The following is an 18,176-nucleotide window of genomic DNA, read 5'->3' on the forward strand; positions in this document are numbered from 1 at the left end:
ATAACAGTGCCAATCTGTTATAATCCATGAATAATTAATGTGCTGTTTTAGCCTGCAACGCAATTATGGCGGGGGTGTCATTAGTGGGTACTGTACTCCATTTGTGTGTGCTTATATATTTGTGAGACCTCCTGGGAAAACTAGGTTGTTGCTGGAAGAGGTGTTAGTGAGGCCAGTAGGAGGTGCTCACCCTGTGGTCTGTGTGGGTCCTAACGCCCCGGTATAGTGATGGAGACACTATACTGTCAAAGAGCACCGTCCTTCGGATGAGACGTTAAACCGAGGTCCTGACTCTCTGTGGTCATTAAAAATCCCAGGATGTCCTTCAGAAAAAGAGTAGGGGTTTAACCCTGGCATCCTGGCCAAAATTGCCCAGTGGCCTCTGTCCATCATGGCCTCCTAATAATCCCCATATACTGATGGTCTTCATCACTCTGTCTCCTCTCCACCAGTAAGCCGGTGTGTGGTGGGCGTTCTGGCGCACTATGGCTGCCGTCGCATCATCCTGGTGGTGGTTGAGGAGATTCCCTCCTTCCATATGTATAAGCGCTTTGAGTACCTCGAAAAGTGCTATATAAATGTAACGCATTATTATATTTTTTTCTTTTTTATGATTTAGTTTAGTGTAATTAAAAGGGATTGATTCAAGATCTCATTTGCTGTAGAAATGCAGTCATGTGTTGTTAATAGTGGGCTGCTCTCTGTCACCAGACCAGTGTTATTTCTGGAATTGTTCTTTAATTATTATTATTATAATTTTTTTGCAGCATCTTATATCTATTGAATCATGGGAAATATAAAGACACAGCCTAACAAGAAGAATTGGATGGCTTTGACAACTAAAGCAAATTAGTGACGAAATATATATATAGTGTGCATGTTAGGAGGATGTTTGACTTGTTTTTATGCGTTCTGCGGCAGAAGAGATGATGGTGATATGTATATATATAGAATGTATATACAGTGTACATCATTTAAAGTAACATTTAATGCATCATTTAATATGTTTATATGCATGTGTGTGTATATATATATATATATATATATATATATATATATATATATATATATATATTAAATGATTAAATATTGATTTCAGAATATATGATCAACATTTGTAAATGAGTAGTTTTATGATTCCAGTATTATCGGTTTTAATTCGATTATGCTGTTTGCAATGGTTCATGGGATTGTACGTCCTTCACTAAAGCCGGTAAACACAGTCTTGAACCTTTGTATTTTTGTCCGATTTTAAATACTTTTTTGCTTTTGCAATCAAAGTTTGTAATGTTATGATTCACCTCGTAGCCGATTGTCTTGGTTCATCGCTTATAACGCTTTAACGAAGACTTCCTGACAATCCCTATGGGAGAAATGAATGGGAAAAACACTTCCGGGACCAACGCCACTGAAAAAGTGGGCTTGCACTTTTGCACTATTTAGTTTATATACATGTAATAAGTAGTTATATACATTTTTTTATTTACTTATAATGTAGTCACAGCTTCTGGTTTTAATTGAAAATATGCAAAATCTGTGATCGTAAAGTCATTTCACTTCATGACAATTGTTTTGTTAATGGCTAATTCGAGTTTTTTTCATTCCTCACGATTCCCTTCCATATTGATAAGCTAATATTAATAGACGTCTATATATTTCATGATTACTTCTAGCTCATGCTGTGTAGTCTACTCTTTTTGGTCGAAAGCCACGATACTGAACAACAGTCCTGGTAAACCTCATTCCACACTTCTGTCTTGTTTAGCTGACTCCAATATAAAACAGCTAGCCAAGGCACAATAAATCCTGAATTTGTTGCAGAACAGCAGAACGGCCAAAAGTGGCTTATTTTACTAACAGCTTAATCTGTTCCCACACATACACAGAGAGAAACGAATAACGCCACTCCCAACCTCAGGTCTCCAGAGTTATTACATGAGGATGTGTGTAGAGGATGACGACAAGATAAAGAAGATGAGACGGAAAATGAGGTTAGCACAGTCTCTAACGCAGCGCTAAAGCCAAACCGCTGCTGGTTCATTGTTTTCTCATATCGTGTCCTGCACAGCTATCAGCAATAAAGCTCAATAAAACTGCTGATTAGATTAATTAAAATCATGAGGCCTTGGAGCTGTACAAGTTTACTCATTAAGAACACTAAGGATAGTTGGACGGATCTCTCAACCATCTGGAAGAGTGCAAGTTTTCCTGTAAACTTGTGTTTTTCCTTGTGGGTCTTGTAAATAAACACTCATTTTTCCTCTTATAAAAGCTGGCAGAGTCTGGATTATAATAAGTAGATGGGCTATTTTTCATGTGTGAAAACAAAGAAGCCATGTGCATGTGCTTGATCATATGCAAACACGTTGGTCTATAGGGGAGCGCGGGGCACAACCTAACGCGGGGCTAGTTGTAACACGCTTGTTTTAAATACTTCCGCATATGCTTGGATGACGAAACTTTGTGTATTTACTAGTTGCCATATCAACATTATATAGAGAAAAAAATTCCGCCAAAATTATTCTTTTTTTTGGAAGATATCCATAGACATTTATTAAACCATAGCAAAAGTAAATTTCTTACTTAAGTTAATTTTTCATTTCTATTTTTTGTGTTTATTTAAAATAAGACAAATCTGATATTATTTTAATCTCCAAGATGTTATTTAACAGTTGAGATACTTCTTTAATGCTTCACTAACTAGCAGAAGACACTAGCAGGGTTTAAACCCCCGTTGTGCAGGTGGGGGCATGTTGTAACACTGCGTTACAATGTGCCCCATTAGAAATATGCTATTATATTCTATACTTTTATTAATTTTATTGGGAAACCGTGAGAAAAAGGTGAATAAAGACTGAGAGTCAATGTTCAGAAATAACTAATTATTTATTTGTTTTGAACTATGTTGTATAGCTGTGTTTTCATGTGTTCGTAGTCAAAACTCAAAAATGAGTTTATATTTAATTATTAAAAATTGCCATTTTTTTATATGAAAAAGTTTTTTAATTGTATTTTATTTAGAAAATATTTTAGTTTGTATTGTATATATTTTTTATTAGATCAGATAACATTTTAAGCTGTCATATGTTATGTTACAATGTGCCCCACCTATGGGGCATGTTGTCACATTTCACTTCCATTCTTTCGGGGTATGTCAAGAAAAAAGTATATACTGTATTAATAAAACAAAACCACATAATTGTACTAGACATGTGGGAAAAGAATGTGGGAAAAAATAAATACTCTGAACCATAAGTAGATTTACACAAACTGAGAAAGTCAAAAAGCGTTAGGTTGTGCCCCGCTCTCCCCTATTAAAGGCTCACAGATGTTATTTTTAAACCAGACTAAAATAGAAGTTATTTTATAGCAGCAACAGAAGGATAGTCATCATTTTTGTACAAAATGTTTGAAATAGTTTTCTTACAAAAAATGTAAGTTGTTTAGGATCAGTTTTCTCTTTATCTTTTTAAAGGTTATCATAGTTTTAAACAATACGTATTTTAATTATTATAAAAATTTATTTATTTGTTTGTTCATTTTTAATTTAGTTTTTATTTACTTTTATTTGTTAGGTTGTTTATTTTATTAAATTAATTAATATAATTAATTTAATTTGTGTTTTTATTTTAATTCAAATTTATTTATTTATTTAATTGGAATCTTTTGTTTTATTTTCTCAAGTAATAATTTTTTTTAAAGATTTTTGTTTTAATTTACTATTATTTGTTAGGTTATTTATTTTATTATTTTGATATTCTTATTTATTTGTTTATTTATTAAAGTATTAAGCTAATTCATTTAATTTAATTTAATTTAATTTAATTCTAGTTTATTTAATTGGAAAGTTTTATTTAGTTCTATTTATTCAATTCATAATTTTTTTTTTTTTTTTTTTTACTGTTATTTATTTATTTGGAGATGTTGAAAAATGTTAAGTAATATAAAAAAAATCTTTGACCAAGTGACCAAAGATGTCTTCAGCTGTTTGTCCGAACACAAAGGAGCTGTACTCAGTCATATGCCAGCACTCATATCAGTATTAAATGCTCGTGTGTTATTTTTTTACACGCAGCTGAAGTGCTGCCATTTTTAACTACTGTCTGGCAGATATTTAGATGTTTGCAGCAAGTTTTGTTGTGTTGCACGTCAAACCTGCCAAGAAGCTCGATTTGTTTGGTGCATTCTATTTCTATCTGTGTTTTGACAGGGTATAATCAATGCTATCGCTCTCTTTGTGTTCTCTGTTGCAGACAGCGCCACGTATCCTCTAAGTGGAAGTGATGTCACGACACCACCACCGCTTTGAGAGAGACTACCGAGGCCCCTGGGATCGTCGTGACCGAACCAGCGGCCTTCACAATGGTGTCGGCAACAGCACCTGCTCCCCTCCCGTGGCCAACGGCAACAACCGTCCAGGACTCCTCCCACTCCCGGTCATCCCGTCCCTCCTGCCCACCCCCGTGACCATCGCCGTGACGACGGCCAGCAACGACCTCGCCGGCAAGCGTTCGGGACCCCCTTCATCCGCCACGGCACCTGTTGTGAAGGTATACGCTGCAAACGAGGGGGCAAATTCCGCATCCAAATCACTTGCATTTCCATTTCGCTCACGCTGCCAGATTGCTTCATTTGGTCCCAGCTCTTCTTCTCCTCGCTAATTTTCTCTTTCATTATGCAAATGAGAAACTCTGAGCAATGGGCCGAATTAAGCTAGAGCCCGTGGCTCTGTCAAGTCTGTTGTGGGCAAGAAATAAAAGGCGTCAGCTTGCTATTTGAGTCGAGATGAATGCCATTCTGGAGAATTAGTTCAAGGAACGAGAAAAGCATGAACTGTTGTTTCACTCTTCATGGCGTTTAATCAGATTAGCTTCTGTTTCACTTAGATTTCATGCATAAAGACAGTTTACTAGCTACTTGCCATGCGGCTGTTGCAGCCCACGCTCTGATAATGACATGATTGATGTGACCTTTGTTCGTTTTCGCCGAGACCCACAAAACGTACACATTTTGAAAGTATTGTTCACTTGACGTCACAGAGTCTTTGGTTAATGGCTAATAAGGGATGTTTGCTGTGGTATACGGCACTTTTGGATTAGTATAGTGAGTCGCTGGAGGTGTGCGCAGTAGTTTTCAGGGTAATTTCTCTTGGTTTCAGTCAGTAGAGTCTCCCAGCAGATGGGCTTGCCAGCTTTTCTCTACCTCGCTTGAAGCCCACTTCAGGGAGCAATCCGAGCTCAAAATCTTGGCATCTCATACTACAGCTACTGTCATCTCACATCGCCGCTTTTTGTTTGAACTTTTTCGCTTGAGTGAATTCCGTGGGACTTCTGTGACGAGCAAGCTTTGTGAGTATCAAACAAAATGCTTTAGCATTATGCAGATTGTATTAACACTAACTCTGTGGGCGAACGCCAACAGTTGGACCCTGACCGCAGAGTTCTGCTTTGACTTTGACGTGTCCCTGTGATTAGCATACTGAAAAAAACAAAACGTTTTCATCTAAAAAGTCTTTTTGTAAAAAGTATTTATCTACACTACAAAATAAACTTTCAGATTATATAGTTTAATAAGATTAGTGTTTCTCTGGCTCAGAAACAATGACGGTTTTTGACTGAATGAATCTTAATTATGATGTCATTTGTGAACAACATTACTTGGGATGCACCTATATGAACATTTTCGCTGATAATTCCGATAAAGCCGATAACCGATATATTGGCCGATAAATCTAAATCCAAATTTATATATATATATATATATATATATATATTGTCATTTAAGTTTTGAACAGTTTTGAACAACTTTACGCTAAATACTAGGGATGGGCCAATATGAAAATTTTCGCTGATAATTCCGATAAAGCCGATAACCGATATTGGCCGAAAAATCTAAATCCAAATTTTGATTTTTATATATATATATATATATATATATATATATATATATATATATATATACTGTATATATATTTTTGTCATTAAAGTTTTGAACAGTTTTGAACAACTTTACGCTAAATACTAGGGATGCGCCAATATGAATATTTTTGCGGATAATTACGATAAAGTCAATATATTGGCCGATAAATTTAAATCCAAATTTTTATATATATTTTTTGAGAGCCTGATTACAAAAAACTAAAGTCTCACCAATAAAAGCCATGTCCCAAGCATTCAACATTACACAAACATATACAATACAGTAGCCTATAGTGAACCAGTGTAAGATTCCTTAACTTTAAATTTAAATGTAATTTTACTCTCCAAATTTCTTTATCAAAAAAAGAAAGAAGAAATAATACAAAGAAATAAAGCTGCACATGTAATACATAACTGTATTTTACTTTTCAAAGTGATTCCAATAATGATTCCAAAGTGCACATCTGAACTGTTTTAGCTGAAGAAAATAATACATTATCCGCTTTAATACATCCCTACAAAAAAAATCAAAAAAATAAAAAGATTCTTGTAAGAAAGTTTAGAAAAGCCGAAAACATAGCAGTGTTTAACTGAAAAGGAGACTTCTCGAATCAGTGAATTGTTCCTTTTTGAACTGATTCATTTTCATGTCTGAATGAGTTGATACGTAGGATGTTTTAGTAGAGCGTGTTTTAGTTTGGATTATAATTGACAGGTAAAAGGGCCATTCATACAGAATGCTTTTTTTACATTGGAAAACAATGTAAAAGTAGCGCAGTGGAATGAAAAAAGGCATTCTGTGTGAATCAGCCCTAAAGCGGCTCAATAGTCTGTGAAAAACAGCATTGCAGCATTTTGTGACGATACAGTAACTTCTGGCTTCTTACTAGACTGTGTTCTATAGAAGAGGAGCATACTGCTTTTTTAAAGGAAATCATTCATTTTTTTCAACACGGATGTATAAAATTGACCAAAAGTCCATTCATATGTTCAAATAGAAAACTGCTATTTTAAATTGTAATAATATTTCATAATATTACTGATTTTACTGTATTTTGGACCAAATAAATCAGCCTTGGTGAGCATGAGAGACTTCAAAAATATGATGTTTTAAAAAATCTTATCGACCCCAAACTTTTGTACAGTAGTGTACACAGAACAACACTTTTACAATGTTGTTGTGCTAGCAGTGTCAATGCAAAGAGCTTTGTAAAGATTCTTCAAAAATGTCTTGAAACTTCTGTTTTCTCTGGGAAAAAATAACAGCAAACAGGTTTGGAACGACATGAGAGTGAGTAAAATAATGACAGCACTTCCCTTTTAAGTTAGTAGCGTCACTACTTTTAGTTAGTTAGTCCCCAGCACTGGAGGGAATGTGTTTACCTCAGATTTCTTTAATTATTGCCTGAAGGAAACTCATCAGAACACGGTAGAGTCTTGAGGGACCGCCACTTTCTCTGTCATCCATCATCAAAGTCTCCATGTTGTTCGGCTCACGGTCCAGCTCATAGATGCTATTCAGATAAATATAAAAGCAGAGGCAGCAGAAAGAGATGAGAAGGAACTTTTTATCTAACAGCAGAGAGCAATAGCGTCTTTCCTTGGTTGTGACATGACTGTCTAATAAGGCATATTGTGTGTGTGTGTAGTTAATGACTCTGAATGGTGCATATTTATCTGGGAATGCGTTTGTTTTTAACCTTGACAGGTATGAGCCGTGTGATTGAGTTTGTCTGGCTGATCTACGGTCTGCTTTTTTGTGTGCAAGCGTGTATGAAAGACAGATCGGTATCTAATTAGCGAGATGGAGAGGGACCCTCATGTTGGCTCACACGTCTTTTTGTGACAAACTCTATGCAACTAACCATAAATAAAGCGACTACTGTAACTTTAAGAAGCCCATCTGCCTGAACTGTCTTTCATGACTAACGACACTTCAAAACGAACAAACGACTCTTAATTGAACTAGAGGTGTGGCAGCTTATTTACTCGCCTCCTCTTGTAATTAATTTTGTTTGTAATGCCTTTGTTTATTTATTTATTCTCTCGAGCATAACCGCAAATCCACAGCCGCTGACAGAGGCTTTTTTCATTATTCCATGAGTGCTTGGGAAAGTTTATTAGAGCCTGTTTAGAGTTCCGTAATTGACACACTAAATATTAACATGCATTAATACTAAAAAGGGTTACACTTTATTTTGATCGTCCCCTTTAGACATTCTGTTGATTATAAGTAACACTGCACATACATGTCAACTAACTTTCATTAGAGTATTGGTTGAGTATTAGTATACTGTTAGGGGTAGGGTAATAAGTTAATATGTACTTGGAAAGTTAGAATGACCGTTAGCAGATATTAAGTAGACAGTCTATTAATACTCTACTTAAAGGACAAGTTCGGTATTTTACACTTAAAGCCCTGTTTACAGATCGTATCTGATGAAATAGAACGGTTAAGATTAAAATTTGGACACATGCTCCTGTCCCGAGAATTTTAGGTTTATTTCACTTTTGTGGACCTATTTTGCCAAACGCGTCACACCCGTGATTCTTCCGTTGAGAGCTTGAATAATAGACACTCCAGCCCAGTTGGTGGCGATAATGCACCTTTGCCAATTGCAAGCAAACCACGGGCATTTCATTGAATACACAGAAGAAGCAGAAGAAGAAGCGGCGGAGTAATACCGTAAAGGTGCTGCGGTCTCACAGCACGTCCTATTAAGTCAATGGAGCTGGACAAAAATTACGATAAAACCTGTTGGAATGCATCTTTTTCAGCGATTTTTGATGGAACATATCAGTGAACACCCCTGACCACTCGGTGAGTTTCACGTCTTTGTAAACGAAAGTTTAATGTGTTTTTAGGACGGAATCTTCCAGTGCATATAGACAACCATTGTGGGGGTGGAGGGGGGAAGCGAAATAAACCTAAAATTCTCGGGACAGCAGCATGTGTCCAAATTTTAATCTTAACCGTTCTATTTCATCAGATACGATCTGTAAACAGGGCTTTAAGTGTAAAATACCGAACTTGTCCTTTAAACTCTAATGAGAGTTAGTATGTAGGTGCAACTTTACTTATAGTTAACAGATTGTCTAAGGGGACCATCAAATTAAAGTTTTACCAAAAAGTGTTTTTACCTAGCCTGGGAAAACCCAGACAACTTCCGGCAAATTTAGATTTGCTCTGCAAGTAGTCTGGCAAAGAGCTCATTCAAGCCCATTTCTAATCCGTCGAAATCGCGGCACCAATCAGAAACGTTGGGGCGGGCTTTACACGATGACGATCGCTCTGATTGGTTTTAGGTCTATCCAATTGCGCCCAGAGGCATTTGAGCGACGTCCGTTCAACTTTTAAATGCATTATTATATTCAAACTGCAAACACATGAGGACAGTCTCCATGAAAGACCCACTGGCAGATGAACGTGCTGCTACATTTCTCTCCGAACGGTAGGAAATTAAATTAGATTTAATAGAGGATTTTAACTGTGACAAGATGATTGACAGGGCAGTTTACGTGACAGGACGCACGCGACAGATCCGTCCGATAAAGATGACGAAGTAGTATGTCCCAAAGCTTGCCTACTTTTTTGCTACACATTCAAAAGTAAATACCTTTTCTTCACAAAAAGAGTACATACTTTTATGGCGTAGTGTAACTTAGGCGAATTGGGACGCAGCATATGGCTTTACACGATGACGATCGCTCTGATTGGTTTTAGGTCTATCCAATTGCGCCCAGAGGCATTTGAGCGACGTCCGTTGGTGACGCCCCTTTGGAATTGAGTTATTAATGAAGCTTTGCCAGACCATAACTCAGTTACTACTGAGAATGGTCTGGTTTTAACCAGGCTAGTTTTTACCATGTTTTTTTTTGAAAATGTACCTTGGTATTCTTTGAATTTACCATGGTACATTAACTTTACACCATGGTATCCGTCAAATTACTATAGTTTTTCCATCCCTGCACTCTTTTGGTCAATTTCACAAATGGCAAGTAACATGAAATTGTGATTTCGAAAGACTGAAATTGTATTTTCTTGTAAAGCCTACTCCAATCTGATACAGAACATCTTTTATTTACCATCCCGTAAGAAACTGTAGATTGATCCCACTATTTGAAGCACAAAACTTTGGCTTGTTTGCTGGCACACAAATGCATGCTCAACATTTTCTGTGTGGGTGTTGCTAACAAATGATTGAATGCTCAGTGACAAGATGTTGTTGCAGCTGTCAATGCATCTGCTTCTGAGCGTTGTGTAGTTACTGTGATGAACCCATCTTAAAGCTGTTGACCAGTGAGATGCTGCGGAAATGATGCAGGCCGTCAATAATGGGTGCAACACACACACACACACACACACAGAGAGAGAGAGAGAGAGACCTGTGATGCAAAGCTGAATTTTCAGCATCATTACTCCAGTCTTCAGTGTCACATGATCCTTCAGAAATCATTCTTATATGATGATTTGCTACTCAAGAAACATTTCTAATTATTATCTATGTTGAAAACAGTTGTGCTGCTTAATATTGTTGTGAAAACCGTGATAACGTGATTTTTTTTTCCATTTTTTTTTTTTAAGGATTCTTTGCTGTATAGAAATTTAAAAAGAACATAATTTAATTAAAATAGAAACCTTTGGTAACATCATACGTTTTTACATGCTGAATAAAAGTATTAATTTCTTTAAAAAATCTTGCTGACACTTAACTTTTGAATGGTAGTGTATATTTAATTATTTATAAAGAAAACACTTATCCAAAGCAATTTACATACTGTATGAGGAATACAACCAAGAGGTTCATCCTAATCAGGCAATAGAATGAGAACAGCTAAATATAAATCATGATATATAGCATGATTAGTACAAAATCGATAAGGCAAAACAACACATAAACACGCACAAGACTTTGTATGATCTGTATCACTCCAGTTGATATTCGGCATACTGAAAATGTGAAGTACTATCATCTGATAGCTGATAAAATTGTACAATCTCTCCCAGTTATGCTACAGTGCAAGAAACATTACTACAAGATTATCTACCAAGAGACCAACCATCACACACAGCCCGAGTCCGTTTCCTACTCTATTATCAGTTAAATGCATGAATCACGGGTTAAACCAGGTCATCTCGCAGTGCTGGTCAGATCCATTTGCACATCGCAAATTGATGGAAAGCAAGTGTTTTCTGTTTGGGGAAAGCAATTTCATTCTCTTCTGGGGCATGACACATATGCAGCCATTTGTGCTGATTACGTTTGTTTACAGCATTGTTTGAATTCTTGATTCTGATTGGTTGACAGGGGTTCTGAGAATGTTGATTCATTTCCAATCCTTCGTGACAGGTTTGTTGATGGCATTGCAGTTCTGTATCTCTTTGCAATGTTTTTCTCAACTAATAAGTGGCTTTGGGGCAATTTTGAGCAGGATACTTTGTCAGTGACGTCTGTAAGGTTGAAAAAGTATAAAACGTCTTGAGATAAAGATGTTTAATAGACATGTGCTTTTTATAACCGTAGCTTAAGTGGAATAATTGACTCTTGAATTCTTAAATTTTTCCGTACAAAACCCATTTGTGCGCACGCAATATTCATACATGAGACCCAATACCTTTTTGTAGAGGTCAAGATCCAATATATTATTTTAGAATCTACAGAATATGGCTCATCTTTCTTTTAGCAGAAGCACATGATTGGATTCATCCAGAGGGGATATCATTATGAATTTTTTAGAAATGCTTCAGAATTCCAGTGTGTGTGTGTGTGTGTGTGTGTGTGAATGCCCTTGCCGAATGATAATCCTCACGGCTATGATTAAAATGTGTATATCTATCTTCAAGGGTTATCGGTCATGTTTTCGAATTGTGAGATGTCTTCATTTTTGTGTCAGCAAAAACTGACCTTTCACATAAGCCTGATGAAGCAATTTAGCATTAAGAACAGTTGCTTCATATACAAAACACAGATAAGAGAGATGTTGAATGAATTAATAGTATAATATGCATAATATATATATATTATTCATTGGTATACATATATATATTTTTTATGTTTTTCTTACAGGGATAGTCTACCCAAACATTCTTCTTATTTTTTTTCTTTACATACTAAAGAAGTTAAAGGTCCCTGACCATCATTTTTTGGTTACCAACATTTCTCAAAATATTTTGGTGCTGCCATATAGCCTATTTTGATTAAAGTGGCCCTATTATGCTATTTTAAAAGCTCCTAATTTTGTTTTGGAGTCTCCTACAACAGGTTTACATGCATCAAAGGTCAAATAAACACTTACATTTTCTCATAATATACATTGCACATCACCACATTCTTCAATGATTCTCAAACGACTCGACAGATGAATCCGTCTCTCTAAATCCCTCCTTTCATCACGCTACTCTGCTCTGATTGGCCAGATGGCTCAGTCTGTTGTGATTGGTCTACCGCTTACAGCGCGTGTTTTGGAAACTAAACGGCGATTACCATAACTGAACTTCAGCTCAGTCCGGAGGCTTCCTAAAGCTCAGCAATTGTAAACAATGTGAAGACAGTAACGTTGATGTCGATTTTACCATATCAATCTGAGCGTGAGTCCGAGGATGAAACTTTGGAAGAACTAGTTTTTCAATCTGAACCTCCATCGCAAGGACGACATGAGCAGGACGTTTCTCAGTGATACACTACTCAGTTTGAGGTACACATTAGCCCAACACTAACCTGAACGACTGATGTAAGAAACGTTTGTAAAACAAATCTTGCTCATCCGTTAGCTTTACTCAATGTAGTAAGAACGACAGACAATCTGCATTAATAGACACAGTTTTAGGTAATAGTGGCCCACAGCTGATCAGCAGAAGTATTTCAGTAAGGCAGTGATAACGTGAGTTAGCCGGCTAGCTGGAAACTTACACAATATAAAACACAAAACTACGTATTTTGAACACCCGGCAGAAAATATATACATCAATAATTAGTCAGACTTACAGGTTGTGATTCTGACGAGCAAGCTGGTCAAAATAAACTCATCTTTCAAGAGCACCCCGCGTTGAACTCAGAGATTTGAGAATCAGTCGTCAGTCAAATGACGTTTGAGGGCTGGTCAAGTTGTTCACGGGCGTTTATGTCAACTTTGTAAAGGCGGTTCAGAGTCGATTCTTTCTTTTAGGAGACAATAACTTTATTTATTGTGCACTTTCGACTTTACAACTTTGCAGAAAGTTTACATTCACAAAAAGCCATATAACACTGCATGAAAGGAAATATCCGAAATACCATTATAGGGGCACTTAAAAAAAAACCTAAAGAATCATTCAATAACTTTTATGTTATGTTGCTCTTGCAAGCTCTGGCATTTCCTTCAGGAAATTTACATTCATTTGTTTTGTTGTTCCATTTTGGGAGAGCACTTTTACATTTGCCTGTGCCAAATCCAATTGGCCCCAACTGCTTCCAACATGTGTCTATGAAATTCAAATTCACTTTTGCCATTTCAATGTTTTCAAATAGTTTTGCACTGATTTATCAGCGGATTCAATGAAAGGCTATATCTCAAAGCTGAATAAACACACAGTCTTCACAACATGAGCGAGGGAAAATGAATGCAAAATGATGTGAGGAGCAATTCATATTAATGCGAGTGGCAAACTCCAAGACTTTAACTTCCCTCACACATTTCAGGGTGTTGTATACTAGAGAGAGAGAGAGAGAGAGAGAGAGAGAGAGAGAGAGAGAGAGAGAGAGAGAGAGAGAGAGAGAGAGAGAGAGAGAGAGAGAGAGAGAGAGAGACCAGCTGCTAGCGTGAAGCAGAAAATGAATGAAGGATGGAAGCAAAGTGTCTCTGAGCCACGGGCTGCTCAGCAGGGAGACGTGAACTTTGGTTGACTTGCAACCTTTACTGTAAAGTTACACAGAAGTGTTGTCATTGAGATGATTTCATTGGAGAAATATGTTGGAGAAGATTTCTTTATGAACTCATAGAATTATGCAGTTAAACTGCTTCATTTTTAAAGCTAATTCCGAGCATGAGGTTTCATAGAGGAATCCCTCCAATGAAAATAGCACTTGAGCATAAAGCGATAGTAACCCCCAAAAATGAAAAGTCTGTTGTAATTCACTCTCTCTGTGTTGGTTTGTGTCTGTCACTCTTTTCCGTGTTATCACATTGAATTGGGACTGAAGGCTTTAAGCTTTAAAATAGATGCACAAGGACTTGTATGCTATATCCCAAGAGATCCGTAGCCTTATAATGTTTTGTGTGAGGAATAGACCAAAATGAAAGTTTTTGAAAATCTTCTTTGAAAGAGAAGTAGTGATGTCACATTTGTGAACGAATCATTCTTTAAAATCGGTTCAGTTGATCCAGTTCACAAAAGATCTCTGAATGATTCATTGATGAATTGAACTGATTCAGCTCACTGACTCAATGATCAACTCACAGTGAAAATTGTCAGTGAATACGGCTGTAAATTTTAATCTGTTTCTCACGCAAAACTTCCGAAGACTTGACACAAGCGGTATGGATCACTTTTATGGTATTTTTCGGTAATTTTTCTTTCTTTTTAAGCTTGAAACCTCCAGTGTGATTTGTACAGATCCTCACAGGGAGGGAGTTGCCTCTTCAGCGGATGAGGCTTTTGAACAATTCATGGATGGATTCGAGCTCACCAATCAGGCAATTAATAACACAGCAGCTACCCTTCATTACGGAGACGAGGAGAAGGTCAAAAAACATGCGGTCTCGGCGGTTTCTGCCAACTTCACACGCGTTCCAGGAAACGCATTCAACAAGAAGCAAATGAGAAAGTGAAGATTCATGGTGTCTTCGGTTCTTCTGGGATTATACATCACAGGTTACGGATTGCGTTCATTTCCTCTTGATATTTACCGCTGGTTTATTTCTCTCAGGGGAGAGAGGAGAAAAAGTGACGACATGGCGGTGGTATTTGAATCATTAATCCACTTTGCTGTCATCTATCACTCTATGCCATTTAAATCCGAATGGAAAGAGGCAAAAAACCCGGCTCCTCTTCAGAAGTCATGAAGATGAAATATTAATGGTTTCCTTTTAGTGTTCTGGCCTTGAATACTCAATTTACTATTCACATGTTGATTAGAAAGAAGCGGAATGCATTTTTGAGGGTCAAAATATTGTTGATCTTCTCATCTATGTGTTTGATATTTTAAGACCGCGACACCTGAATGAAGCCAAACCTCTCGTCTACGATCGTTAATAATAAGATCAACGCTTAAACGGAATAACAGCTACAATAATCTTCCAAAAAATCTGATTCGTCCAAAAAATTTCACAAATTCCTGTTTTGCTGGAGGAAATCAGGAACAAAAGACAATTTAATGGGATTTTCCAAACAAGCAAAATTACAGACAAAATACAGCCAGTTTAGTCTCATAAAAGGTCGTTTGACGCAATATAGTATAGTAGAGAATAACATGTGGTCAACTCTTATTTACCACATTTGACGGAAAATCGGTGCTGTGTGAAAGCAGTTCGCCCTTGTTTTTCCTTTCTAGGTTCTGCTTTGCCAATTATACATGATCTACCAGTCTTGTCTGTGCTTTCTTTATTTAAAAGGAAATCCTTCCTCAGATGAAGTTTAATACAATCCTATTTCATGTTCTTGCCTTACAGATTGTCTAGCTGAAGTTGTGCTCTTGAAGCTAATTCTAATATAAACTCATAACCGTGTATGTGTGTGTGCGCAAAAGTCTGATAGCGTTACATCTTGTATGTCTTGGATCTTTTATTGATAAGATGTTCCTGTTTCAGCCATTTTGATGAAACTTTTAAATACACATCTTTGTTCTGTGTCAGTTCTTGAAAAAAATGTTTTTTCTTTGTAGAGCTGTTGAATGGAGGAAAGAAGCCATTGTTCCTGAGACAATACGATTTTGCCACCTCGAGGTCAAAATATGATTGGAAGTAAAAGAGAACTTTGTCACTTGTACTTAACGTACTTAATTCAACATGTACAATGAAGATAAAGCATGTAAATTGAACGTGGAGGCTAGTTTTACGCAGGATATTTTCCAGACAAGTACTATCTGCACTAAACATTACAGTTTTAGTGTGCTGTATAAGTGCGTGTCTGTGGAGAGTTTGGGTGGAAATATTTGGAGGACTCATCACATGGCGTTCCTCAATAGTCCTCAGGAGACACAGTGTTGTAAATGTACTGTACGGAATTTCCAATTCAATTACTTTCCCCATGCAGTCTCCTGTCTTAAACATGAATTACAGGATCTGACTGTGCCTTGTGGGTTTGGATCCATGAGATGTCTTTCCTCCATGTCTTTGTTCAAAGCCAATTCCAAACAGCTCCGGTCAAATCCCAAATTAATTTGTTTGATATGTTGCCACATCAAAGAAATTTGATAGCCCAGTACACACCGGGCAGTGTATTTCCTGTTGGTCGCCACTGGAAGCAGCTTAGGTTTTTTGTGTAGTTGTTTTTAATAATAATATATAAAATATAAAATAATATTTTCTTAATTTAATATTTGATATTTTCAATCTGTCATACAATTTACAAGTGGCATATATATATATATTAGGGGTGGAACGGTACACAGAAGTCACGGTTCGGTTCATACCTCGGTTCAGACATCACGGTTCGGTACGAATTCGGTACAATGGAGGGAAAAGCAGAACAAAAATGCAGAAGGCTTGTGCATGTCTCAGGCTGAACCACCAAAGGAAAATAAATTACTTAAGCCTTGTATTTTTTTTTTTATAAGTTTTATTAATAAAGTAAAGGCATAGAACCAGTTTATTTGTAGTGCACTGACAATAGGTTTTATATAATTAGTTTATTAATTAAATTAATAAAAAGACAAAAAGACCTTGAGATATGTTTAGTAATTGTACCTGAATGAATTGAAAATTAATTTGCTACATTTCAGATTAATATATTTGTTTTCCTTAATTTTAATTAACAGTAACTTAAACACTTTGCAGTTTGAATGATGTCCTGTATAAACAAAATGACGGAGTATGTTTTTATGTTTCCACTGTTCGATCGTGCCCGCGCCTCACGCGCACACAAATATAAGTAAACACTTTGCGGCGACTGTTCGATCTCTCTCTCTCTCTCTCTCTCTCTCTCTCTCTCTCAAACACACACACACAACATATTCCAGCATTGCAATCTTTACATCGCAGCCTGCTTCAAATCTAAGGCGGGGCTACAGATTAGGTGTCCCTAAAGATAACCCGCGTATCTAACAGTAGTTCCGCATTACATGGATTAATTTGCACGCGGGTTTTATTTATTTTTATACCGTGTATTCTCCGTGTAAATTTATGCACCGAACCGTGATGCCCGTACCGTTTCGGTTCAATACGAACGAATACATGTACCGTTCCACCCCTAATATAAATATATATATATATATATTTATATATATATATATATATGAGAAGATGCAGTAAAATTATATTAATCTCATTACACTTGAACTGGAAGTGGATGCAGATAATTTTTTTTCACTATTACATTAGGATGATCATTAGAGCAGTAGTGTAATGCTTATTATTTTCATCAGGAGTATAGATTTTTGGCTGTGTCTCCGGTTATTTTTACCCGATTAAGCTACACACAAGGGTTCAACTCATATGATACAACAACAGGAAACAAAATACATCATTCTCAATGTGTTAACTATCTTTATTCTTTATTTCTGCATATGAGCTCATGCCAAATAGTGGGTGTGCAGTAAAATTCACTGGTTTCATTTTGCCAAAAGCGATATATTCATTCCATGGATTTCAATGACGATTCCTTTAATTGGTAATTTTCTCAGTGCTCTGTTCCTTCGCTCATGTTCTGCATACTTTCAAGGTCTTCAATTTCTATCTTTCAATTTCAATGTAGCCTATCTCTTTATACTTTAAAAAAATAAAAATAATCATCTCTAGAGGTCGACCGATTCATCGGTCGGCCGATTAATCGGCCGATTTTTTGCATTTTTTACATAATCGGCATCGGCCAATATCCAAGTGTATCAAGCCGATTATTAGGCGGGCGCATCTGTGGACAGCCTAGTGTTGTTGTTGTGGAACACGTGTTCGACGCACGCTGCGCCTAGAGTCATTTTCCAGCAGAGTGAGCAGAGCTCATCCAGTGCCTAAGGAAGGAGCTAAGTTCCTTGGAGAAAACTCCTTTATATTTAATTAAAAACTTTTGATATGTTACTGCCAACTTAGAGAAAAAACATGAATAGGCGACATGACGTTCGGCTA

General features: G+C 36.7%; 1 protein-coding gene across 3 annotated transcripts in view; it reads left to right on the forward strand.

Moving 5' to 3' along the window:
- klhl29 (kelch like family member 29) overlaps positions 1-18,176 on the forward strand; it is a 275,637-nt gene that overhangs the window by 93,153 nt on the left and 164,308 nt on the right. For 2 of the 3 annotated variants that reach the window (XM_082148568.1, XM_082148567.1), the window contains one exon: positions 4,254-4,571. In XM_082148568.1, coding sequence (XP_082004694.1) covers positions 4,284-4,571 — 288 coding nt within the window. In that variant the 5' untranslated portion in view covers positions 4,254-4,283. The remainder of the gene's footprint in view (positions 1-4,253; positions 4,572-18,176) is intronic. The other variant, XM_082148569.1, reaches the window with a different exon arrangement.

The sequence above is a fragment of the Leuciscus leuciscus genome (genome assembly GCF_965113295.1).
Source record: "Leuciscus leuciscus genome assembly, chromosome: 19".
NCBI lineage: Eukaryota > Metazoa > Chordata > Actinopteri > Cypriniformes > Leuciscidae > Leuciscus > Leuciscus leuciscus.